The 27,857-nt window shown below is 43.7% G+C and overlaps 1 protein-coding gene across 3 annotated transcripts; it reads right to left on the reverse strand.

The window, feature by feature from the left end:
* Positions 1–28: 28 nt before the first annotated feature.
* Positions 29–27,857, reverse strand: poc5 (POC5 centriolar protein homolog (Chlamydomonas)). Of its 3 annotated transcripts, XM_084176240.1 has the most exons (14): positions 27,691–27,857; positions 10,069–10,178; positions 8,523–8,606; positions 7,811–7,964; positions 6,799–6,906; positions 6,393–6,619; positions 5,414–5,590; positions 5,115–5,219; positions 4,346–4,525; positions 3,050–3,221; positions 1,572–1,708; positions 1,084–1,185; positions 598–780; positions 29–458 (listed from the first exon to the last, which is right to left on the reverse strand). In XM_084176240.1, the coding sequence occupies exons 2-14, from the start codon at positions 10,129–10,131 to the stop codon at positions 321–323; spliced, it is 1,830 nt and encodes a 609-aa protein (XP_084032366.1). In that variant the 5' UTR covers positions 10,132–10,178; positions 27,691–27,857; the 3' UTR covers positions 29–320. The 3 variants fall into 3 exon arrangements, with proteins under 3 accessions (XP_084032366.1, XP_084032367.1, XP_084032368.1); XM_084176241.1 differs by lacking the exon at positions 10,069–10,178 and having other exon boundaries at positions 27,585–27,847; XM_084176242.1 differs by lacking the exons at positions 10,069–10,178; positions 27,691–27,857 and adding an exon at positions 9,305–9,419.

Below are 27,857 nucleotides of genomic sequence, written 5' to 3' on the forward strand. Positions count from 1 at the left end.
AAAGACAAGACGGTTCCATCAGTCGCCATTCTACCTTCCATTCCAGAGTGTTATATCAGGTTTATTGATTGCATTTAAAAAATAATTTTCTGTAATCCTAAACTTAGTTCTCACAGAAATGGTTCAGGTCCTTCATAGATCTCTCACAGTGTGTGTGTGTGAGTGAGGTGTAGCGTATATGTAGAATATTTGGGAATATTCAATTGTGCATGTGTATCAGCTTGACTAAGTTATGTATGGGAAGACTACTTGTATTTGCATATAAGGTAGTGGAATTGTCCTATGTGAACCATACGTGATATGGTTTTGCGTGTGTGTGTTTACTCAACCACTTTGATAGAGTGTATGTGGTAGGCGGAGTGTGTTCTGGAGGAACTCTTGCTGCTGGAGGGGCCCTGGCCCTGTTGAGAGGAGGAGGAGCGGGGGAACTTAGCTGCTGTGGCCTGACCCACCGTGAGCTAGGAGAGAGAAAGAGAGTGATAAGTGAGACAGGTTGAGGCCTGCTCAGCGAAGGTGTTTCTACAGATCATAAATCAACTTGTTGTTTGGTTATTTTGGTTAATCGTAAAATAGACATGTTTGGTGATGATGGTGTACCTGTGTGACGGGGTGATGGCGCTCCACGATGACAGAGCTCATGGGAGGAGCCACACCCATGACCTGGAGGTTGCTGGGAGCACGGACGGAGCTGGGAGCGCGGAGGTCGGCACGTGCCGTGATGCGAGCGGTCACGGTTTTGGAGGCTTTCTGTTGACCCGATGTGATCACCCGTGTACTGACCTGATACAAATGATGATCATTAAGGAACAGTCAATAAATACACGTGACCTTTCACATTGTTTGATAAAGGGTGAGAAAAGGTAACAGTAACCAGACAGTAGTTGACACCCTTTTCTCAAACACTTCCCATCATGGATTTAACAATGGCTGAAACTCCCTCTAACCAATGATTACACCAATCTAATGATTGTACATCCATGACAGAAAGTGTGCAAGTGCACACTTTAGGAGCGGGGTAGAGAATCAGGACATAGCCATGATAAGCTCCCAGTGCAATAGACCATCATCAACGCTAGTACTAACCTGTCTGTGGGAGCTTGCAGTGCCCCCTGGTGGTAGGGTGCTGTGGACCACCGTGGTGGAGGGGAACACCCCAGCCCTGGAGACTGGAGCACTGGAACCCACCTGACGGAGAGAGTGAGTGAGTGGGCAGATATTAAGAGTGCGGGCAGAAGCCCATACACAGGAAAGGAGATGAAGGAATTAGACAAACTGAAGCCCTGTAAATATAACAGGTCTATCCATTGTATCACACAGTGGCCTCGTGTGTGTTTGAGGAGTCAGCAGTCATAAACCAGTAACTCCAGACAGGCTGTGACTGAACATTGTGTAGAGGTAATTATGAAATACTGTTAGTGAGAAAATGTTTAGTCTTGAGAAAGAATAAATACAATGGCAGCAACTGATGTGACAATATGATGTTTAATGATGGTGGAACCTGATCCATAGTAGTAGTGAAAACCATTGCATATATAGACTGTAACCAGGGTGTGTGTGTGTCAGCGTCTCACTGTCTCCTCTGCATCACTCTGGGACGGTGGAACAGGGGGGTCAAAGTGGACCGGGCTGAACCGAGTGGAGGAGGCAGGCCTTGGCTGGAGACGGGCCAATGAGCCGGTGCCAGGATCATCCCGAGGGGGTGGAGCATCTACAGAGGAAAGACCAATAAAAACAGTAATATAATAATCTGTACACAGGCTTATGTTCTGAAGCCAGACCAGCTTCATGACTGGACACCAGAAAGCTGCTAATCAAATAAACCCAGTAGAATCACATCTGACCAACATAAATCACATTCTGTCATTTGCAGACAGTGGCCCTGTCAGTTGTAAAATAAGAGACAAATTACCGTATGACATTCCAGATTATTCCGATGAGAAAATGTGAATTAGATTACCCCCCCAAAAATGACAAAACTCAATTAATACACAGATAAATGTATGTGTTGAAACAGAAACTAGAACCACTCTTTTAGTTCAAGCGGAATCCCTAAAATCTCATACATGCATTTGTGGACGACGACCGCCACACCAAGGTTACAACCTCCACAGAGCACCACTCAGTCAGCATTTTCTAAGATTTACCATCATCACGCAAGGAGCCAAAGTGTCAATAACAGCAGACTGCACAACTAGTGTCTGTGTTTTAGGGTAACAGAGCCTAACCAATAGGCTAATAAACTGAATGTGTGGCTTGATCAGATACAACTGGGGGAGGTGATATAATATAGGGGTGGGCATTAGACATTTATGGACTGTTCGAGTACTCGAATGGGGAAAAAATATATTTTTATAACACAAGGCCCGCACTGGAAGAAAATGTGTGCATTTATCTATATGCCAACAGTGGGCAACAATGCCTAGTTAGATCATAACCATTACAGATAAATCCTAATTGCTAAATGCTCTGCAGCAGAGGTAACTCTGGGTCTTCCATTCCTGTCACGGTCCTCATGAGAGCCAGTTTCATCATAGCGCTTGATGGTTTTTGCGACTGCACTTGAAGAAACTTTAAAAGTTCTTGAAATGTTCCATATTTACTGACCTTCATGTCTTAAAGTAATGATGGACTGTCGGGGTGGTATAATGCATTAAGAAGGAAATAAATTCCACAAATTAACTTTTAACAAGGCACACCTGTTAATTGAAATGCATTCCCGGTGACTACCTCATGAAGCTGGTTGAGAGAATGCCAAGAGTGTGCAAAGCTGTCATCAAGGCAAAGGGTGGCTACTTTGAAGAATCTAAAATACATTTTGATTTGTTTAACACTTTTTTGGTTACTACATGATTCCATATGTGTTATTTCATAGTTTTGAAAAAAAAAAATCATAATCTCTGGTTAAAGATTGAGTTTTGACGTCCGTTCGGGTACTGGATTACTCTTGCCCATCCCTAGTATAATTAACTTATTTTAACAATCTGTTCTATGAATTAAAGTGTCAGGAACATAGTTTTTGTTGACAGAGCCGTGTGTGCGTGTTACTAACCGTGCAGGTCGTGCTCCGTGCGTCCCTCTCCAGTGTGGAACATGCTGAGGGCCTCCATGTTGAGGGCACACACGCCCCTCATAAAGGCCTTCTTCATGGACTCCTCATAACGCTCCTTCTCTGAGTGCAGCCTCTGGATCTCAGCCTGGGCAGCATCCACCGCTGCCACGTGCTACACAGAGGGCGAGGGAAAGGAAGGAGAGAGAGGGAAGGAGAGAGGAGGGGGGGAGAGAAGGAGAGAGAGGGATTCATTAATTTATCATCACTGTTAACCGTACTTTAATTAAAATGCAAAGGTCACATTGGGGAAAACATAATTAAGAGGACTGGCTAGATTGTAACTGAGGAATGAGGTTGAATGGAAGCTTGTTTCACATCTCTAACTCTAAACAGACCACCTACTCTCTCTGCTCCTCTAAGCTGCAATTCCTCTCTCTCACTGTAATAACCATCTATCTCTCTCTGTGCTGAGATAGGCTGTGTTCTGTTCTAGCTCTACTCTTTCTCTGCACGTCTACAGTTCTGCCAATAACTCTATGCCATTCCTCTCTCCCACTCCAGTATCCCTCTCTTTATCCCCTCTCTCTTTTTGCTAGGCCTATGAGCCTTTCCTACACTGTCTCTACACCACAGGAGGTTGGTGGCACCTTAACTGTGGAGAACGGGCTCGTGGTAATGGCTGGAGCGGAATTGATGGAATGGTATCAAATACATCAAAACCCATGGTTTCCATGTGTTTGATACCATTCCATTTGCTCCGTGCCAGTCCTTATTATGAGCTGTTCTCCCCTCAGCAGCCTCCACTGCTCTACACATCTATGGAACTGTCGATATTCCTCCCTCTCCCTCCATCCCTACCTCCCCCCTCTCTCTCTGCGTGCTAGGCCCACTCGCTGCTCTAGCTCCTCTCTTTCACTGGGCTTTAACTGCAGCCTCCATCAATCAGGCTCACTCACTGCTTTAGTGCTGCAATTATTCATCATTATTAAAATCTCTTCACACAGCCCGACTTCCAGAAAAAACTTCAAAAAGGTATATTTGCCATTTAAAATGCTGAAAGGTGTCAGGTCTGCAGAACTATGCAGTATAGTGAATGACACTATTTATGTAAGACAATGTTTATTCCGTTTCTCGGTTGTCCAGTAAGTGTAGCTAGCTACTGTTCTGTGCTCATGTGAAACTGTCTTCTTCTTTTCAGAGTGCTGGAACCAGAGATCATATGTAATTGTATGGTTGGAACTGTATAGGCCTACTCTATGTAGTAACCTGTGTGTGTAGCTCTTCCTTCCTCCTTACCTCTGCCATCTTGTCCTCATAGTCAGCTGACAGGCGCACACAGACCTCCTCTGCCCGGGAGCGGCACGCCTTCTCCACCTTGTCCTTCCAGCTCCCCTGGACCAGGGCGTGCCAGCCTGCCCACACCTTCCTCTTCAGCTGCAGACGGTAGTGCTGCTCTGCCAGCTGGGCACTGTGGGCCTGGAGAGAGGGGGGGGGGACGGGACACATGGGACAGCAGGACAGACAAGGGACAGGAGGAGGAATGCTTAGAATGACTCTGCTACACACAGGAATCAAACCTACACATTTTAACAGGAAAGAACTTGGGATTTTCTACACTTTAGATATTTAGTGAAAAACGATGTATTAAATACTGTCACATGGATGCAAATATCACTTATTTAACCCATGAATATCAGGCACCGGACCAATAATACTACACGGAATAAAGAATCATAAGTGGAAAATCTACGTGTGAAAACGTAATGTATGCATGTTCAATGTGATATGACATGGTAATGCATGTGTCAGTTAACCATGCAGAGATTCAGGATTTGCATAACCCTGCTAGAGTACTGTCAACGCTTAAAGGTACAGTTCACCAAGGATGCTATGACATTCATTTCACAGATAAGATATGTGTAACTAATTCCGTGGTTAAAGTAAAGGGGTGAAAATAGACATTAAGATGCAGTGTGCCGTATACGTGTGTCCCGTACCCACTGCTCCCCATCTCATCTACCCCCTAGTATCCTATGAGGGAGAACCCTCTCCCCCTGTCTCTCACCTCCTCCCTGGCTTCGCTGTGCTGCAGTCTCCAGTGGGTGAAGGTCCTCATCAGCTCCAGCCTCTCCCTCTGTCTGTCCACCGCCTGGCTCAGGTTCACTATCACCTACAAGCAAAACAATAGAAGTCACACACACACACGATGCCTCACACACTCAATTCATCATAACACACCAACACTGTTGAAGACAATTGTATGACTGTCTTTACATAGGTAAGACCCTACCTGTAGTGTGTGTGTGGTGCAGAAGTGAGTGTGGTATGATATGTGTGTGATGCGTGTCTGTGTAGACTGCGTACCTCGTCCTTCCTGTGGTTGGAGGTCTCGTAGGTGTGGAGCAGTTCCTTCAGGCTGTCCATTTCTGCAGTGAGGCCTGCTATACAGGCAGCATGCTTCTCCCTCTCCTTCCTCACCTCCAGCTTGTGCTGCTCCATGAAGGCCAGCTTCCACTTCCTCAGCTCCATCAGCACGTTGGCCTGGGGAGGAGACAGGGATGGAATGGTTTAACAAAGAGTATCACGAAACATACCAGTCCACTTCAATGACACAATACAGATACTGAATCACAAATGACAAATCAAGAATCAGATGAGGAATTCCTGTTCATTTAGGAAACACATCACTGATAGGGACATGACATCTGATACGCACTATAGATGCGGTAACGAGGTCAATGGAACGCAGACCGTGGGGGATAGAAGGATGGCGGATTGGCGCACATTCAACAAATCTGATCTAACAGTGGATATTCGTCATGATTGATGTATTGTTACAGGCCCACAATATGGTTACTAAAGTCAAATTTTGATATATTTGGCTGTTTTCGCTGCATAACCCTTTTCAGGTTTAGAAGTGACTGCTAAATTCTACCTCCAGTTTGTACAAGTGGGCAGCATAGCTAGCATAGAGAAATCGGTGATGGTAGTCTGTGTTTTTTAACTGTAATGCAGTTGATTGGTGACGATGACATGAACATGTTATTGGGGTTGACATCAATACAAGTATTATACTCCAATTTATACCTCAACATAGTGTGAAATACACATATAAACACTAGCCTAAATGTAGGCTAATTTTGCTGGAGGGAAATTAGGAGATTCGGGATCTTTCCCCCATGTGTTTCCATTGTTTTGGTCGAGTACCATTGACCTCTTTACCGCATCTATCAGGCCAACAAAATATAATCCTAGAACACAGCCTCATAAGGATCTATTCTCGCCAAGCTAAAATACATCTCCAGACATTAAATAGACAGACAAAGAGGCAGGGCAGGCTAACTTTGAGCTTGTCACTCCAGGTGTCCAGGATGTTCTCCATCTTGTTCATGTTCTCCTCAGAGATAAACATCTCTGTCACCATGGTGACCAGGGGGTCTGGGCTGCTGTGTCTGGAGCTCTCAGACGGCGTCTGCAGTCTGTCCGAGTGTCTGTCTGAGTGAGCGTCTGAGACAACAGATGACCTGCCAGCCATCTCTTCATTACCTGGTTTATTTTCTGCACACAAACCTGATAAAGAACCACAGTTGTCAAAATAATGTTTGATGCTCTGGGAGCATCAAAATAGTATACTATCATTTTATATATCCCATGCCTGTTCAGTCTCATGGTCTTTATAATAATGCTTTTTATTGGACTAAGTATAGTTACAAAGCATATGGCCCTCTGTGTTGGCTGTGTGTATTTACCCTCAAACGTGTGTGAGTGTGCCCTGGGCTCCACTATAAAAGGGGAGGCCCGTGCTGACCTCACTCCCCTGCTAGAGCGTCTCCCATCTTCAGCTTCAGAAACGGAGCCTGAGAGGCAGAGAGAGCCAGAGATAGAAAGAGTGAGAGAGAAACAGAGAGAGAGAGATAGAGAGAGTGTGTGATGGTAAGAATGCTAAATAAGAAAACTCTGTCTCTTCATCCAGGAATGCATTTATGTCAATATCTTAATTAAATCCTGCAGAGAGAAGAAAAAAAGTCTGCACTCTAAAGAGCAGTTTGGGCAGGATGCCAGCATGTCATTACCAATCAGGCACACAACATCCTGCCTGCTTTTCCATCCCAGTGCACTACTCCATGACAGTTTAAGCTCTACAACTGAGAATGCCGTGGTCTGGAGAAAAGACAGATAGACTGTTTGTAAGCTGGGTGTACGCTTGCTTGCGGAAGAGAACGAATGGTTCTTCTGATCTTAAATAGAGTACCTAGTACATTTTACATTTTAGTCATTTAGCAGACGCTCTTATCCAGAGCGACTTACAATTAGTGAGTGCATACATTTTCATACTTTTGTCATACTGCCCCCCCGTGGGGATTGAACCCACAACCCTGGCGTTGCAAACGCCATGCTCTACCAACTGAGCTACATAGGGCCGTAGTAGTGTCAATGCCTCTCAGTCTGTGTTTTGGGACAGGTCTTGGCTATCATCAAGCAGTTCATCTCTCCATGTCAAGTGTTTGGGTACTTGTGAAATACACATGGAACATTCAACAGCTTGTTGGGCTTGGTGCAATCGAGGCTATGTGTGCTCGGGTTAAAAGACTGCGACAGAGAGAGGAGCATTTCTTAACAGAAAGACGTAAAGCACGACAGAACCCAAATCCTTTATGACAGTTGATCATTTGAAGGGAGCAATGTGGAGTGCCTCAAGCTGTGTGTCTGTCAGAGCGGCTTAGTGTAACGAGTGTGTGGGTGAGCAGCGGCCCACTGTACCTGCTGAGGGATGGAACCTTGCGTCATCATTTCCACGGGAACTCTGTCCATCCGCAGACAGTTGTGAGGCGCTCAGAAGCTGCAGTTGAGCGGCGGGCTGCGGGTCATACTTAGGAGTGACCACTGCGTAGCGGAGAAGTTCTTCATATTCATCCTGTCCATAATATGCAAAGAGACATTGAATTGTGAATAAAGTGCTCCTTGCATAGGTTGTCACTAGTTACCACAGCCACAAAGTCATAATTATCGCTAAACATTTTACATTTACATTCTAGTAATTTAGCAGACGCTCTTATCCAGAGCGACTTACAGTTTAGTGAGTGCATAAATTTTTTCATACTGGCCCCCCGTGGGAAACGAACCCACAACCCTGGCGTTGCAAATGCCATGCCCTACCAACTGAGCTACACGGGGCCACCTATTTCAACAATTTATCTTCTTAAAATCTGATTTTGAACCTACCTTAACCACACTGCTTACTTTATTGCCTAACCATAACCTTCAATTAAGACCAAAAAGCTAATTTTAGTTTTCATGCATTTTTACGATATTGACTTTGTGGCTGTGGTAACTAGTGACAACCGTGTATATACTGCATGTTTCCATTGCAACCTCATCAAAACAGTCGACTGATGAGTTTTTAAACATGAAGTCCTGTATTTCCCTTTATGAACACCTCTCCATAAATCTGTAAAAGGAAGTGCTTTGTTACCTGCAGCTCAGAGGAGACCGAGCTGCCCTGATCTGAGTCCCCTGGCAGAACTGGACTGCTCGGATCCCCTTCATCTGAGGACATCTGAGGAAAGATTAATTAAAATGCAACTGGTTGTTTTAACAGGAACAGCACTTGGAATGGTCCTGTTCTGATGAAGTCAGATAGCATGATGACAAATACTACCTAGCTCATTGACATGTAAAACAACTAGATAACTATTGTACTACATTCAAAGATTCAGCCTAGAAGGGGCAGGAACAACATAAAGGTAGCTAAGGTGAGGGTAGTCTCGCGAGGACAGCCTACAAAATCTCGTTTGGTGATTGTCAGGGTCCGTGCTATTCGGAATTCTTGTAAGGAAGTCCCTACCCGTTGAAATGTAAATGGTTACAGTACGGATATGGGTTGGGTAAGGCAGGGTTTCCCAAACTCGGTCCTGGGTCACGTTTGGGTTTTTACCCTAGCACTACGGTCCGTGCTATTCTTGGGACGTTACCCAATTGAAGTCGACATTTTAAATGGTTAAGGTTAGGTAAGGTTTACGGTAGGGACGTCCCAAGGATCCCTGATAGCTCAGACCATGTTTAATTTGATCAACAGTTTTTTAGGCTAGCTAGCTGGCGTTAATTTAGCTAGCCAGTAACAGTTCGCTAATTTAGCTAGCTAACGTTAGCGTAGTAAACATAGCTAGCTAACATTAGCAAATTAGCGTGTCCACACACGATGCAGCTTTGGAACGAATTTGTCTTATATCATGTCCACATTTGCAAAATTGTTACCTTAGTGCTTTAGAGTATCTCGAACTGGCTTCGTCTTGCGTTTGTTTTGTGTTATCAACTTGTTGATCTTGACAGTTTCAAATCGCTTGCCTTGGTTTGTATTTCAAACTGGTCTACTTTACAACAAGGCGGAATTAGATTGGTTACTGAGTCGAAGGTCCACACTAAACTACTTTTGATTGGGCAGCGTGTTTCTCTGGTAACAGTAAACGGAAACAACGTTGAACTCGATGTCGTCAAAGATGATGGTCATGTATTTTTGCGTGTCATGTTGTAATAATCGGATTTAAATAGCTAGCTCACTAGCTAGCTGTAGTAGCGGCATACGTTTACAATACTAGCTAGCTAGTAGGTTATGATCTCGCTGTATCGAGCCAGATTATTTGATGACTATTTTCAATGGATTTTACTCCATATTATTGGGATTATCTGCCTAATCTCCTGCGAGATTTGGAGCCAAGTGGCCATGCTGTAACGTTAGCTAGCTAGCTGCTGGTATTATTAACTGATCAGATGTAGGCTACTGTAATATTTAACTCCAGCTAGTGAACATCTTGTACTGTAACGTTAGCTGTGTTGCCAGTTGAAATTAATCTGTCAATGTTCATTTGGCATTAAGCAGGGCAAAACACCTTGCGTGTGTGTCCATTCTTTGATAGTATATGGCAGTGGTGGTAGCAGCACTGGTTACTGCTGGTTTGTTAGCCTGCAGACCATTGCCTTGGTTAATGCATTAATTAAAACAATTAATCAGTCCCACTTACCTGTCTGAAGTAGGTATACGTCTTTGGTGAATACCACCACCCTGAGAACCTGCCTGTTGACATTGTTGTGTCTGTCAGTCGGGCAACTACTGACTCATAGCTAGGTTCACCTGTACAAACGAAGACGAAAACGCCTTTGAGGTCATAAACCTCATGCTTAATGGCATTAAGCCCCATATGTTGCAGAGGCCTGGCAGACTGGAATGGAGGCGGGACAGACTCAAGACAGCAGAGACATATGGTCCCTCTTGGCCATGGCAGAAATTCCTGTTACTCTTGGACTAGGACCTCCTTACCACCTGGATTTGCAGTGAATAGGCTGCTATGGCACTGTCAGACACAATGCTGGCAGCATTGATATGATACTTGTGGCATTTATTTGAATTAGATGCATTAGGGAAAACACTGTGTAATGCCATACAGTTGAAGTCGGAAGTTTACATACACTTAGGTTGGAGTCATTAAAACTCATTTTTCAACCACTCCACACAATTCTTGTTAACAAACTATAGTTTTGGCAAGTCGGTTAGGACATCTACTTTGTGCATGACACAAGTAATTTTTCCAACAATTGTTTACAGACAGATTATTTCACTTATAATTCACTGTATCACAATTCCAGTGGGTCAGAAGTTTACATACACTAAGTTGACTGTTCCTTTAAACAGCTTGGAAAATTCCGGAAAATGATGTCATGGCTTTAGAAGCTTCTGATAGGCTAATTGACATCATTTGAGTAAATTGGAGGTGTACCTGTGGATGTGTTTCAAGGCCTACCTTCAAACTCAGTGCCTCTTTGCTTGACATCATGGGAAAATCAAAAGAAATCAGCCAAGACCTCCGAAAAAAATTGTACACCTCAACAAGTCTGGTTCATCCTTGGGAGCAATTTCCAAACGCCTGAAGGTACCACGTTCATCTGTACAAACAATAGTACGCAAGTATAAACACCATGGGACCACGCAGCCGTCATACCGCTCAGGAAGGAGACGTGTTCTGTCTCCTAGAGATGAACGTACTTTGGTGCGAAAAGTGCAACTCAATCCCAGAACAACAGCAAAGGACCCTGTGAAGATGCTGGAGGAAACTGGTACAAAAGTATCTATATCCACAGTAAAACAAGTCCTATATCGACATAACCTGAAAGGCCGCTCAGCAAGGAAGAAGCCACTGCTCCAAAACTGCCATAAAAAAGCCAGACTACGGTTTGCAACTACACATGGGGACAAAGATTGTACTTTTTGGAGAAATGTCCTCTGGTCTGATGAAACAAAAATAGAACTGTTTGGCCATAATGACCATCGTTATGTTTGGAGGAAAAAGGGGTAACTTGCAAGCCGAAGAACACCATCCCAACCGTGAAGCACGTGGGTGGCATCATCAGGCTGTGGGGGTGCTTTGCTGCAGGAGGGACTGGTGCACTTCACAAAATAGATGGCATCTTGAGGAAGGAAAATTATGTGGATATATTGAAGCAACATCTCAAGACATCAGTCAGGAAGTTAAAGCTTGGTCGCAAATGGGTCTTCCAAATGGACAATGACCCCAAGCATACTTCCAAAGTTGTGGCAAAATGGCTTAAGGACAACAAAGTCAAGGTATTGGAGTGGCCATCACAAAGCCCTGTCCTCAATCCTATAGAACATTTGTGGGCAAAACTGAAAAAGCATGTGTGAGCAAGGAGGCCTACAAACCTGACTCAGTTACACCAGCTCTGTCAGGAGGAATGGGCCAAAATTCACCCAACTTATTGTAGGAAGCTTGTGGAAGGCTACCGGAAACATTTGACCCAAGTTAAACAATTTAAAGGCAATGCTACCAAATACTAATTGAGTGTATGTAAACTTCTGACCGACTGGGAATGTGATGAAAGAAATAAAAGCTAACTGACCTAAGACAGGGAATTTTTACGAGGATTAAATGTCAGGAATTGTAAAAAAAAACAAAAAAAACTGAGTTTAAATGTATTTGGCTAAGGTGTATGTAAACTTCAGGCTTCAACTGTATGTGTCTGTGTCATTGAGATTAAACTGACAAAGCATCTAGACTATTCTGCCAAGGAGGAACAGTAGTGCCAAAAAGGAGCTTGACAACTGATCCCCTAAGTGGCTGAAAAGGAAGTGTGGATATCAGGTCACTATAACATATGGTCCAGAAAACAAGTCGATAAGACATGATAAAGTATGCAATGAAACCACATAGATCAGATTTCTATGAACAGTTAATCAAATAGTGACCCGGACTATTGCAATTACCCCCTTTTTTTTCTCACTTGCACTGGCTCTATGCAAACCCACACACTCACACATACTACACTGACACTCCAACACAAACATAAACACACACATGCATATTGACGCCACACACACTCACACAACCTCTCTGATTCAGAGGGGTTAGGTTAAATATGGAAGACACGTTTCGGTTGAATGCGTTCAGTAGGGGTCCCCTGTAGCTCAGTTGGTAGAGCATGGCGCTTGCAACACCAGGGTTGTGGGTTCGTTTCCCACGGGGGGCCAGTATGGAAAATGTATGCACTCACTAACTGTAAGTCGCTCTGGATAAGAGTGTCTGCTAAATGACTAAAATGTAAATGTAGGGCAACTGACTAGATATCCCCTTTCCCCCTTTTCACACTCTTCACATACGCTGCTGCTACTCTGTTTATTATCTATATTGATTGCCTATTTACTTTTACCCCTACCTACATGTACATATTACCTCAACTACCTTGTACCCCTGCACATTGATTCGGTATTGTTATATTATTGTGTTCATATTTTCTATTTTTATTGAGCACATTTTTCTTACTTTTTAACTCAGCATTGTTGGGAAAGGGTTCGTAAGTAAGCACTTCACGGTAAAGTCTACAGCCGTTTTATTCGGCAAATGTGACAGATACAATTTTATTTTATTTTATTTCATCATTTTGCATCTTGTTCTGATGACAGAATTCAGTAGCTTCACACAGATTACCTACAGTGAGGGAAAAAAGTATTTGATCCCCTGCTGATTTTGTACGTTTGCCCACTGACAAAGAAATGATCAGTCTATAATTTTAATGGTAGGTTTATTTGAACAGTGAGAGACAGAATAACAACCAAAAAATCCAGAAAAACGCATGTCAAAAATGTTATAAATTGATTTGCATTTTAATGAGGGAAATAAGTATTTGACCCCTCTGCAAAACATGACTTAGTACTTGGTGGCAAAACCCTTGTTGGCAATCACAGAGGTCAGATGTTTCTTGTAGTTGGCCACCAGGTTTGCACACATCTCAGGAGGGATTTTGTCCCACTCCTCTTTGCAGATCTTCTCCAAGTCGTTAAGGTTTCAGCCTGACGTTTGGCAACTCGAACCTTCAGCTCCCTCCACAGATTTTCTATGGGATTAAGGTCTGGAGACTGGCTAGGCCACTCCAGGACCTTAATGTGCTTCTTCTTGAGCCACTCCTTTGTTGCCTTGGCCGTGTGTTTTGGGTCATTGTCATTGTGGAATACCCATCCACGACCCATTTTCAATGCCCTGGCTGAGGGAAGGAGGTTCTCACCCAAGATTTGACAGTACATGGCCCCGTCCATCGTCCCTTTGATGCGATGAAGTTGTCCTATCCCCTTAGCAGAAAAACACCCCCAAAGCATAATGTTTCCACCTCCATGTTTGACGGTGGGGATGGTGTTCTTGGGGTCATAGGCAGCATTCCTCCTCCTCCAAACACGGCGAGTTGAGTTGATGCCAAAGAGCTCGATTTTGGTCTCATCTGACCACAACACTTTCACCCAGTTCTCCTCTGAATCATTCAGATGTTCATTGGCAAACTTCAGACGGGCATGTATATGTGCTTTCTTGAGCAGGGGGACCTTGTGGGCGCTGCAGGATTTCAGTCCTTCACGGCGTAGTGTGTTACCAATTGTTTTCTTGGTGACTATGGTCCCAGCTGCCTTGAGATCATTGACAAGATCCTCCTGTGTAGTTCTGGGCTGATCCCTCACCGTTCTCATGATCATTGCAACTCCACGAGGTGAGATCTTGCATGGAGCCCCAGGCTGAGGGAGATTGACAGTTCTTTTGTGTTTCTTCCATTTGCGAATAATCGCACCAACTGTTGTCACCTTCTCACCAAGCTGCTTGGCGATGGTCTTGTAGCCCATTCCAGCCTTGTGTAGGTCTACAATCTTGTCCCTGACATCCTTGGAGAGCTCTTTGGTCTTGGCCATGGTGGAGAGTTTGGAATCTGATTGATTGATTGCTTCTGTGGACAGGTGTCTTTTATACAGGTAACAAACTGAGATTAGGAGCACTCCCTTTAAGAGTGTGCTCCTAATCTCAGCTCGTTACCTGTATAAAAGACACCTGGGAGCCAGAAATCTTTCTGATTGAGAGGGGGTCAAATACTTATTTCCCTCATTAAAATGCAAATCAATTTATAAAATTTTTGACATGCGTTTTTCTGGATTTTGTTGTTGTTATTCTGTCTCTCACTGTTCAAATAAACCTACCATTAAAATTATAGACTGATCATTTCTTTGTCAGTGGGAAAACGTACAAAATCAGCAGGGGATCAAATACTTTTTTCCCTCACTGTATTTCCGTTTTACAGATGCACCATGTTTATAAAGCTTAAAAGGATATGTTTCTCACGATGTCTCTTTGAAGATGATTTTGTCATCAGAGCTTGCTGTGGCAGCTTCCCTGCCCTTTATGATACCATTAGTGAGCAACTGCTCATTTGGTATGCTGGTCTGCAGTGGTAAAATATAACAAAACAAGGCATGGGTACATAAATAATCATTACACAGTGTGTGTGTGACAGGAGTGAACTAAGGAAAAGAAACCGTCACAATGACAAGAGACATGAAGCCGGAAATGCACCTCCACCCCCAATCCAAGACTGTATGTCCTGTTTCCAACCGACGATGTGGTTCAGGGATTAGAATCTACAGCCACACTATGACACTCATGTCATCATCGGATACGATGGATTACTAGTAAGCAAGTGTGTGTTTGTGGGTCAAACAATATCACTATTATTCACTGTTCCTATGGTACACATTCATTTCTACACATGGAATAGCTGATATATTTTCCCTGTGGTAATTGCTGTGTTTTGATCCTTAGAGGCATATCAAATCCAATTGTATTTGTCACATGCGCCAAATACAAAGGTGTAGACCTTACAGTGAAATGCTTACTTACAAGCCCTTAACCAACAATGCAGTTTTAAGAAAAATAAGTGTTAAGTAAAAAATAGATAAGTAAAGTGACTATGCATAGATAGTAAACAGAGAGTAGCAGCAGTGTAAAAAGAGGGGGGGACAATGCAAATAGTCCGGGTAGCCATTTGATTAGCTGTTCAGGAGACTTATGGCTTGGGGGTAGAAGCTGTTGAGAAGCCTTTTGGACCTAGACTTGGCGCTCTGGTACCGCTTGCTGTGCGGTAGCAGAGAGAACAGTCTATGACTAGGGTGGCTGGAGTCTTTTACAATTTTGAGGGCCTTCCTCTGACACCGCCTGGTATAGAGGTCCTGGATGGCAGGAAGCTTGGCCCCAGTGATGTACTAGGCCGTACGCACTACCCTCTTTAGTGCCAGGCGGTGATGCAACCAGTCAGGATGCTCTCGATGGTGCAGCTGTATAACTTTTTGAGGATCTGAGGACCCATGCCAAATATTTTCAGTCTCCTGAGGGGGAATAGGCTTTGTCGTACCCTCTTCATGACTGTCTTGGTGTGTTTGGACCATGATAGTTTGTTGGTTATGTGGACACCAAGGAACTTGAAGCTCTCAACCTGTTCCACTACAGCCCCGTCGATGAGAATGGGGGCGTGCTCAGTCCTCTTTTTTTTCCTGTAGTCCACAATCATCTCCTTTGTCTTGATCACGTTGAGGGAGAGGTTGTTATCCTGGCACCACACGGCCAGGTCTCTGACCTCCTCCCTATAGGCTGTCTCATCGTTGTCGGTGATCAGGCCTACCACTGTTGTGTCGTCAGCAAACTTAATGATGGTGTTGGAGTCGTGCTTGGCCTTGCAGTCATGGGTGAACAGGGAGTACAGGAGGGGACTGAGCACCCACCCCTGAGGGGCCCCCGTGTTGAGGATCAGTGTGGCAGATGTGTTGTTACCTACCCTTACCACCTGGGGGCGGCCCGTCAGGAAGTCCAGGATCCAGTTGCAGAGGGAGGTGTTTAGTCCCAGGATCCTTAGCTTATTGATGAGCTTTGAGGGCACTGTGGTGTTGAACGCAGAGCTGTAATCAATGAATAGCATTCTCACGTAGGTGTTCCTCTTGTCCAGATGGGAAAGGGCAGTGTGGAGTGCAATAGAGATTGCATGATCTGTGGATCTGTTGGGGCGGTATGCAAATTGGAGTGGGTCTAGTGTTTCTAGGATAATGGTGTTGATGTGAGCCATGACCAGCCTTTCAAAGCACTTCATGGCTACAGACGTGAGTGCTACGGGTCGGTAGTCATTTAGGCAGGTTATCTTAGTGTCCCTGGGCACATGGACTATGGTGGTCTGCTTGAAACATGTTGGTATTACAGACTCAGTCAGGGACATGTTGAAAATGTCAGTGAAGACACTTGCCAGTTGGTCAGCACATGCTCGGAGTACACGTCCTGGTAATCCGTCTGGCCCTGTGGCCTTGTGAATGTTGACCTGCTTAAAAGTCGAAAATGTATGCACTCACCAACTGTAAGTCGCTCTGGATAAGAGCGTCTGCTAAATGACTAAAATGTAAGTCTTACTCACATCGGCTACGTTGAGTGTGATCACATAGTCATCCGGAACAGCTGGTGCTCTCATGCATGCTTCAGTGTTGCTTGCCTCGAAGCGAGCATAGAAGTGATTTAGCTCATCTGGTAGGCTTGTGTCACTGGGCAGCTCGTGGCTGTGCTTCCCTTTGTAGTCCGTAATAAACTCAGCAAAAAAGAAACATCCCTTTTTCAGGACCCTGTCTTTCAAAGATAATTTGTAAAAATCCAAATAACTTCACAGATCTTCATTGTATAGGGTTTAAACACTGTTTCCCATGCTTGTTCAATGTCATTAAGACACTAACAGCTTACAGATGGTAGGCAATTAAGGTCACAGTTATGAAAACTTAGGACACTAAAAGAGGCCTTTCTACTGACTCTGAAAAACACCAAAAGAAAGATGCCCAGGGTCCCTGCTCATCTGCGTGAACATGCCTTAGGCATGCTGTAAGGAGGCATGAGGACTGCAGATGTGGCCAGGGCAATAAATTGCAATGTCCGTACTGTGAGACGCCTAAGACAGCACTACAGGGAGACAGGACGGACAGCTGATCGTCCTCGCAGTGGCAGACCACGTGTAACAACCCATGCACAGGATCGGTACATCCGAACATCACACCTGCGGGACAGGTACAGGATGGCAACAACAACTGCCCGAGTTACACCAGGAACGCACAATCCCTCCATCAGTGCTCAGACTGTCCGCAATAGGCTGAGAGAGGCTGGACTGAGGGCTTGTAGGCCTGTTGTAAGGCAGGTCCTCACCAGACATCACCGGCAACAACGTTGCCTATGGGCACAAACCCACCGTCGCTGGACCAGACAGGACTGGCAAAAAGTGCTCTCACTGACGAGTCGCGGTTTTGTCTCACCAGGGGTGATGGTCGGATTCGCGTTTATCGTCGAAGGAATGAGCGTTACACCAAGGCATGTACTCTGGAGCGGGATCGATTTGGAGATGGAGGGTCCGTCATGGTCTGGGGCGGTGTGTCACAGCATCATCGGATTGAGCTTGTTGTCATTGCAGGCAACCTCAACGCTGTGCGTTACAGGGAAGACATCCTCCTCCCTCATGTGGTACCCTTCCTGTAGGCTCATCCTGACATGACCCTCCAGCATGACAATGCCACCAGCCATACTGCTCGTTCTGTGCGTGATTTCCTGCAAGACAGGAATGTCAGTGTTCTGCCATGGCCAGCGAAGAGCCCGGATCTCAATCCCATTAAGCACATCTGGGACCTGTTGGATCGGAGTGTGAGGGCTACGGCCATTCCCCCCCAGAAATGTCCGGGAACTTGCAGGTGCCTTGGTGGAAGAGTGGGGTAACATCTCACAGCAAGAACTGCCAAATCTGGTGCAGTCCATGAGGAGGAGATGCACTGCAGTACTTAATGCAGCTGGTGGCCACACCAGATACTGACTGTTACTTTAGATTTTGACCCCCCCTTTGTTCAGGGACACATTATTCCATTTCTGTTAGTCACATGTCTGTGGAACTTGTTCAGTTTATGTCTCAGTTGTTGAATCTTGTTATGTTCATACATATATTTACACATGTTAGGTTTGCTGGAAATAAACGCAGTTGACAGTGAGAGGATGTTTATTTTGTTGCTGAGTTTAGTTTGCAAGTACTGCCACATCCGACAAGCGTCGGAGCCGTTGTAGTGCGATTCAATCTTAGTCCTGTATTGACGCTTTGCCTGTTTGATGGTTCGTCGGAGGGCATAGCGGGATTTCTTATAAGCGTCCGGGTTAGCGTCCTGCTCCTTGAAAGCGGCAGCTCTACCCTTTAGCTCAGTGCAGATGTTGCCTGTAATCCATGGCTTCTGGTTGGGGTATGTACGTACGGTCACTGTGGGTCGACGTCATCGATGCACTTATTGATGAAGCCAGTGACTGATGTGGTGTACTCCTCAATGCCATCGGAAGAATCCCGGAACATATTCCAGTCTGTGCTAGCAAAACAGTCCTGTATCTTAGCATCTGCGTCATCTGACAACTTCTGTATTGAGCGAGTCACTGGTACTTCCTGCTTAGTTTTTGCTTGTAAGCAGGAATCAGGAGGATAAAATTATGGTCAGATTTGCCAAATGGAGGGCGAGGGAGAGCTTTGTACGCGGCTCTGTGTGTGGAGTAAAGGTGGTCTAGAGTTTTTTTAACATGCTGGTAGAAATTAGGTAAAATGGATTTAAGTTTCCCTGCATTAAAGAGAAAGAGTTAGCACAGCTATAGCCTGAGAAGATAATGCTTACCACAAGCATACAGTGCCCTTTCTCAAAACACTCATTATTGTAGTGGAAAGAGGTTATAAACGACTGTTGATAGGGCTGAGATTAAACTGTGTATTACTGCCCAACCCCCTCACTAGATCCCGTTTGTAAATACCACCTTCATTTGAGAAAGGAAATGCACCTGGGCCTGTGTTGAAATGGGATGCAGCTCACATCCTTCTCTTCTAGCCTGTACGAGGTTCAATCTGTTCCAGGACAATAATCACAATCCATTTGACTTTCCTCCCCCTGGTATTTTAGCTCAGGTACGTAAGACTATTCAGGACCTTGAAATGGTAGACAGTAGAGAAATTAGAGAATAATGTTCTGGGCTAAAGCTGATTGAAAAAGTATTATTCAGGTTTTGGCAGTTTATTGCTGATGTTTGATTGTTTAATTCTGTATGTTGACAAAAAATACATACCTTTGTTTATACCTTAGGCAGATACCAAGAACCAATGTAGATAGAATGAGCTGGAGAAGACTTCTCAGAACAGAGTGCCATGGAGAAGAGTCATCGATGGCCTATGCTCCCAAATGAGCGATGGGCCTAAGTAAGTAAGTACGTTTGTTTATACCTTTCGCATACCTGATGCATGTACGTATCTGTACAATGTACAGCATTTAGGTCCTATAATTACATTTGTTATACTACTGTAATAAACGGTAAAATAACATAACTTTCTACAAAATTGCTGCTGCTGCTGCCTACAATCGATTTTCAGCAGACTCCTGACAACAACAACAATGTGCTATCTTCAATCATAATGATATCAACCCATTTTCTGCTCAAATCCGACAGTGATGACCTCTCATACAAGACAATGGTGATAATAGTCAGGGGAGCGCTTTTCTTAGCTTCCTGCTGTTTTCATGTTAGTTTTGATTACATGTTGGCGATATTGGACATCCCACTCAGGCTACAGTCATCTATCACATCACTACGGCAATAACACCAGTGTCTTTTTGCATTCGTGATGCTCCTTTCCCATATAATCACTGGGGTTGGCTTCACGGTCTTGTGCCTGTAAATATGACAACGCTGTCTCCATTCATATAATGTAAGTATACACTCCCTGGCAACTGTGTAAGAGAGGGCTAAAGGTCAGCTGACCAATAACTAAGGTAGGAGAAGAAGAGAGGAAATGAGGGAGTGGAGAGGGGGGAGCTAAGTCAGTTACTTCTACCACTAGGCAAAAACTATTATCATCAATGTCTAAATTGCTGTCTGTACAAAGATAAGGCACTTTATGACTAGACTCCTGCACTAGTCCACCCCCACTATAACTCTTGATTCGCAGATAATGGCTGCTAATGTGCATCTCTGTGTATCTACGTGTATGGGCATGTTTTGCGTAAGTAGGATTCTTTGAAATATGAATACATATGTGATAAGATGATGTGTGTGTGTGTGTGTGGCCAATGGCCATGTGCGTCAGAGCGTGTGTGTGTGTGTGTGTGAGGGTCATGCTGCTCACCCGTACATTAAGCTAAGTGCTCCTTGGCTCTCCAGCAGTAGTAAATGGAGTCTTATGGCCCGAGGAGGTTTTGTCTTCCAGCTCTGAATGAAAAGCAGAGACTGTCCCCAGCCTCAGGTCACCACTCCTGTGAATCATCCAAATCAGAGGACAAAGAGAGATGCCTCTCTTTTGTAAGTGTGTGAGTGAATGTGTCTGTGCCAGTATGTATGCATGTGAGTGCATCTGTGTGTATAAATGCCTTTCTGCATGTGGGGTCTTTCTGTGATGGTATTTAATGCACGTACAGGATATAACCTGTGTCAGCACTCTTTACATTTCTTGTCATTCAAACCAAAGAAATAAGAAATATATCAACATAATACCACCAATTCCTGGCAGTATTACCATTCCAGTGCTACCATCTACACCTCTGCATTTAGCTCAAACTGCTGGAATCCATTTTAAATGCAATTCCTTTGATAATCATATCTTACAGTGGCTTAAATCTCATATACAACAAGAGGTAAACCCCACAGAGGAATATAAAATGGGATGTTTTGTGCAGATAATCATCTCTCTGCAGTGGATCTTGTTCCTCTGTGGTACTGCTGCAACGGTTTGCGGTCTTTAATGATGTGAGTACTGTATGGCTGAGTGTGCTGCCGCTTGCATCAGTCCCTCACTTTACTCTCTGACCATCTCTCTCCACAGCTTGTGGGTTTGAGAAGCGCTAGGATTTGACATAACAAGCCCAGCACTCACTGTCTCACACTTCATCTGAAGAGCCTACTTATCTCTGGTTATGTAATTATATAGCAGTATTATATAATCTTTGTGTGATATTCTGTCATATGTAAGAATTAGAATCTGTGTGATACTGTATTGTGTGTATAGAAAGAAAGAAAATAAGCTCTTAGCTACTTTTGAAGTGTCTCTTTCTTTTCATGACTAGACTGATTGCAGTCACTTTCATCAGCTAAAAATATACTGTATAGTCAACTGTATTATTCATATTCAATGCTGAAAGGGAAACACCTTACAAAACTGTAAACATTGATCACTATGCCCTCAATGTTATTGTTCTGAGAAGAAGGTGCAATGACCTGGGAGCGGTGATAGACCAGGATGATACTTTGAAACACTTTGACTAAATTAATCACATTCATTCAATGTTCTGCCAAGTAATTATGGGTGCCATCATTATAGATATGGAAGCATGAGACACGCATGGCATCATGTTTATTGATTATCAGTCAGTATTCTTCTGGTGACTAACACCAGATTTGGGTCATGGACTCCCCTGCATTAGGTTGCATGACATTACTTGGTGCAGGTGCAACCTACAGTGTATGTTTGCAGAAAGGGAGGAACTGGTATTAATATCTCAATTAAAATTCTGTGTTGGCGTGTAGTGAAAGCAAATCCCATGCTTCTCACTAAATGCCAACACAGAATTTAAATTCTCCATTATGCTGATTTAATCTATTTGAATGATCTTCTCACTGTTTGTCTTAGATTATACTTGAGCAAAAGCCTGATCTATGGTTAAGAATGGTTACTCCAAGAATGGACCAGACAGAACGCTTCACTGAGACACAAAAGGAAATGGATGTAACCTACTAAGGTAAGGCTTAAATAAGTAGGTAAGTATACATATACACTGAGTATACCAAACATTAGGAACAATAATAATGAGTTGCACCCCCCCCCTTTTGCCCTCAGAACATGGACTCTAGGTGTCGGAAGCGTTCCACAGGGATGCTGGCCCATGTTGACTCCAATGCTTCCCACAGTTGTGTCATGTTGGCTGGATGTCCTTTGGGTGGTAGACCATTCTTGATACACACAGGAAACTGTTGAGCTTAAAAAACCCAGCAGCGTTGCAGTTCTTGACACAATCCAGTGTGCCTGGCCCTTACTACCATACCCCGTTCAAAGGCACTTCAATCTTTTGTCTTGCCCATTCACCCTCTGAATGCCACACACACACAATCCATGTCTCAATTGTCTCAAGGCTTGAAAATCCTTCTTTAACCTGTGTCCTCCACTTCATCTACACTGATTGAAGTGGATTTAACAAGTGACATCAATAAGGGATCATAGCTTTCACCTGGATTCACCTGGTCAGTCTATGTCATGGAAAGAGCACGTGTTCTTAATGTTTTGTATACTCAGTGTATATATATTTTTACTTGGGTCAACTTGATGAATGCATACTTGTAACTAAGCAAGCACAAAACAATGTTACTTGTAATGTATTTAGTGGAAGTTAAGATGTTAAGGACTGTATCTCATCATGATTCAGCCATTTATTTTATTGAGAGAAAGTGTGTTGTGGCCTAATTCACTGAATTGTCTGAAGACTGCCTGCAATAGAAAGGTAATCAATAATGCATGTATCCAGTGTGTCATATCCACCAACAGGTATGTAGCCTAGCCTACCAGTGCTGGTAGTAGTAAACCGTGTTGCACGTAACAGTACCATTTTGGACCTGCAGAAAACTGTTGGAGTAAGTAAGTAGGCTATTCTTCATTCTATAGTAGACTAGTAGCCGGCGCTGAGCTAGGGAAAATAAATGTATTACGCTGGATATAAGGTGTTCCTCACCCACACAATATAAATTAGCACAAATCAGTGCATTTAAACCAGCAATGCGCCTGAGAATGTACACACACACACACACACACACACACACACACGGTAATAAATGGATTGTTAAGGCGCAAGTTCAGCCCTGAAATAATTTCAGGACCGTGGACAGCGGCCATTCGCCGAGAATGGCTTTCAAGGCCATGGACAGCGCCGTATGAAAATCTGTTGTCGCCTAGTTGGCTTTACGTGGTTACAAACAATTTACACAGAGCCTAACGCACTGCCGCTGGAAAGACTAGCCTACTTTGTTTTCAACATTATACCAGCCATGGTCTACATATGTTTTCAAATATTTAAGAAAGATAATTACTCCTTTTTGTCAAGTGAACGTGAAACATTGCCGTAGTGTTAATTGTGTTTTCTTTAGCCTACACTTCACGCTGTTGGAGACTAGCGGGAATTATAATTTGGCACAATGGTTTGCAACTGGTCGAGCTGTTGGAATTTGGAACGATGCCGGATAGAACAAAGCTGACTCCATTAAACACCAATGAGCAAGACACTGCAACATAAACACAAGGCTATACTGCACAAACGTTAAAGCACATACAATACGTTTTACAGCACCATTCATTTGCCTTTCAAATGGAGCCATTTATCTTCAGCCTGTCATCTGAAAGATATGACATTTATAAAATGCATTTGAAGAATAACATGAGTTCTTAAATCTGTAGAAAATGTGTTTGTTTAGAGTCATCTAAGAACTGTCTGTTACAGAGTCCTGCTCTGGAAATCAAAACCTAGTATCATATCGCAATAGTGATTTCTTATCAGAAGCATAGCATTGCCTATATAGGCAGTGCTTGACTTAGGATGAAAGTGCACGAGCTGTCTTTTTCCAAGTCGGTCCATTAGACCATGTTCACCGAAATTCACATATGACATAATGCTATAGAGACCTCTGATTATTCACTGTTAAGGGTTCATACACATTTTACATGACTTCTCCATGACTTTTAACCACATTTTCATGACTATTATTATAGCCTACATTAAAAAGTAAGCATTATTGACACTGGAAGGTTGCTGTGTCTGATCCCATGAAGGCCTACCATCTCCTGCCATTGTGCCCTTGATCAAGGCACTTAACCCCCCACAAAGTAGAACTGCACTGTTAGTCACATGTTGTCAACCCTTCATCTGGAGAGCTCCTGGGTGTGCAGGCTTGGCTTTTGAGCCAGCCCTGAAAAGTCTGATTATCAAGGTCCTGTTGAGCAGCTGCTGTTTAAGCTACAATGTGGTTGGACCAGGGCTTGAACAAAAGCCTGCACACCAAGTAGCAATCCTGGGGGATGGTTGGCCACCCTTGATATAAAATATTTCAACATTACAACCAATTACTTTTGTCTTTATAAAATGATTAACTAATTCAATGAATCAGGGATCAAATAGATACGGTAGGCTACTTCAAAGCAAGGTATCTAACTAGACATGTTAATATATAAGGCTAAAATATTCATATTTCAGGGGAGATCAATGCACAGCAAGTTATTTGTCAATTAGGCTATTCTTATAATATTTGTAACGTTATTGCAATTACATGACTACTGGGGCGGCAGGTAGCTTAGTGGTTAAGAGCGTTGTGCCAGTAGCCGAAAGGTCGCTGGTTCTAATACCGAGCCGACAAGGTGAAAAATCTGTCGATGTGCCCTTGAGCAAGGCACTTAACCCTAATTGCTCCTGTAAGTCGCTCTGGATAAGAGCGTCTGCTAAATGACTAAAATGTTAATAGAGGGGAATCCTAGTTTTCCAACGGTGCAGATTTATTTAGGCTATCTACAGTCCCGGTGGAAAGGCGACAACTACTCTAATGTTGAGCTATATCTATAGTTAAATAGCGAGATAACTGCTACAAGTTTTGTTTTGGATATCTAATTAGTCTGTCTGTCTTGTAATTATTTTATACTTGCTGCTGAAATGTCGCTCTCTCCTCCGGCAACGGCCCACTCGCACTGGCACACACGCAGCACACACAGACAAGCACTGAAGGGTCATTCCGATAATGGCTGATATGTAGAATTGTAAGTGATTGATAATTTAAAAAAGTGTGCCTTCATGAATTACATTAACAAAAAATATTTAATTTATTTCCATGACTTTTCATGACCGTACAAACCCTCATTTGACATTTTGGAACAGTACATCATGTGCATTCAGGTTGGCGCATTTTTTATCTGCACAATCTCGAACAGCCTGCTGTCACTTACAGATTCACAGACAAGCGACAAATAAACTTGAACAAAGTGGGAACAGGAAATGAATGCCCATTCCCTATTGCTATTCAATGCAGATCCGGTACGCAATCCCCCCCCCCCCCCCCCCCCCCCCCCCCCCAAATAGAAGTGCCGGTACGGCGCTCCCGACAGCTCCGGCCAAAGTCAAGCGCTCCAGTCCGTCGCAGTGTTTCACGTCATGCTCCCTCTAACTACATTTTTCCATTTCACGGAATTGCCGGCACCACTCAATGAAATACAATTATTGATTGCACTCTCTCCTAGCGCTCCCCTGTCCCTCCTACTTCTCTCTCTCTCTCTCTCTCTCTCTCTCTCTCTCTCTCTCTCTCTCTCTCTCGCTCTCTCTCTCTTTTCTTTCCTGAAGTACTGCAGAGAGAGAACAGCAACTACCTCAGTTCTACAGCGGGATACCAGCACATTTAGATTCATAAGACACAAGCAACTCGCCTGGTGCAATGGCTAACAACCAGCGCAATCCACTTTTCCTCTCTCCTTAAACAACGGTAAGCGGTTTGATTTCTTGAGGGAAAGCTGAGATTGGTATTTTTCAAGAAGGCTAGCCTACAGTGTTTCCTTTATTGTTTCATATAGACTTTCTAGGAATGCAGAATAATTTTCATTATAGGCTAAGTGCAACGTAGGCTAATGTAGCAAAATACACTTTTTGATATTGTTAAATGCAAAGTTCCATTGCGTAATTCTAGGCTGCAGTGCAACTGTGAGGAGGATGTTGGCAGGGATCCCCACTTTATTAATAATAAAAAGCTACTGCTTAATCTCATTCATAGCCTACGTCTGAAGTTGACCAGTTTTTTCAGTTGCATTGCCTTTGAAACTATACTGACAAAAAAAATTGTGCTCGATGTTTTTGGACGAATGGAGTGTTTATGCTTTTCTTTAGGCTATGCATAGTCCGTGCAATAAATGTGCTTCAAACCATCCAGATACATTACTATAATGTAGGTTAACATCAAAGAGAAAAGTTTGGTTTTAGTCATGTAACATTGCGGCTACACCTTTACAGACCCACCAAGTAAAGTCATGATGTCCATGATATATGTTTTTTATTACATTTTATTTAAATTGAAGTCGATAGTTGTTACAGTGTCAAATCTCTGCAAGTCTGACAGGAGCTCTCGGCTGCGGTGAATGAGCAGGCTATCACATGGCTGGTTGCCCCGAGCGCTTAAAGCACTCTGCATTACCGCCAAAAAGAGCGTGAGGCAGCGTGTACAGTAGCGTGCTGGGTACTGAGTCATCCGTGGACTGCACCTCAGAAAAGGCAACGATTGATAGGCAGGCTACCGAAGATCATGGCCAGTGAACCGGAAATCTGCATCAAAGTCCTTTGTAGGAGAAACATAGGCAGGCTTGCTTGGCAACATTTCAAAGGTAGGGAGCATACACCTAACCACATGTAACATATGGATTTGCATTAGTATATGCATCAAAAGTCCCAATGCAAAGTTACACCTCACTTTTCTATTTTTCGACTTATTACAGAAAACTGATCAGAGTTCCTAAGAATACCTAAGTCATGTCAGGGTGTGATGTAATATGGAGGACCCGGCAAGCAAGCCTATTCCCTATAATGTAAACTCCAACAGAAATAACTTCAAATGTGTAATTTCAAATTAAACCAAATTGTTTGCACTCATGACTACTGGTTTCAATAAAAATTTCAGCCAATTTACAAGCAAATACTTTATGAATGTATTGTTACAAATCAGCTTGCAAGGTTGCTAGCAAACTAGCCTGCTAATGTTAGCCCTACTAGCCTGCTAAAGTTAGCCCTACCAGCCTGCTAATGTTACTTTAGCACTGCATTAGTCAGCCAGTTGCTATCAACACCTAGCTTACAGCTACATTGAAGTAAAGTAACCAGTTATCAAATAATGTTACCGGTATTTGCAGTTATCTTAGTCAAAAAGCCAGACAGCTAAAGTTAGTTATTTTAGCCTGCTAGCTAGCCTAGACAGCTAACTACCCTAGCTAACCAACCACCACGGTCAACATAGCTAAGTAGTAGGCCAGAGAACAACTAGTCTAGCACAGGTAGGAACCCACAAAACACACACAAATAAGCCACCATATACAATGTAGAGAGAGTGGAGAAATACCGATTGACGGCTGATTTAGCTACCAAAGAAGAGCAAGAGAGGCCTTCAGAGGGAGTGGCCATTTCACCGGCCGAGGGAGAGTCAGCTAATCCAATGCGATATAATGAGGTAAATCCACATTGAATTTACCCAGTTCATCTACATCACTGCTGAAACTCGCGATGTACCGGTAGGTCGGTAGGAAACAGGTTGCAGGCTTCACATTCACGCATGGCACAGCACCTGGTTTCAGTCAGTCTCATTCTGAATCCTGCCTTCCACTGGTTAAACTAAGCCATCGAAGTCCTCCGGGGTGA

The sequence above is a fragment of the Coregonus lavaretus genome (genome assembly GCF_964263955.1).
Source record: "Coregonus lavaretus genome assembly, chromosome: 14".
Taxonomy (NCBI): Eukaryota; Metazoa; Chordata; class Actinopteri; order Salmoniformes; family Salmonidae; genus Coregonus; species Coregonus lavaretus.

Coding starts and splice junctions, on each gene's coding strand:
- poc5 (XM_084176240.1), bottom strand. CDS start 10,131: ATGTCAACAGGCAGGTTCTCAGGGTGGTGGTATTCACCAAAGACGTAT. Junction 5,591..6,392: donor CCTGGAGTGACAAGCTCAAA/GTTAGCCTGCCC, acceptor TCTCCTCCCCAG/GCCAACGTGCTGATGGAGCT. Junction 459..597: donor GCCATCACCCCGTCACACAG/GTACACCATCAT, acceptor TCTCTCTCCTAG/CTCACGGTGGGTCAGGCCAC.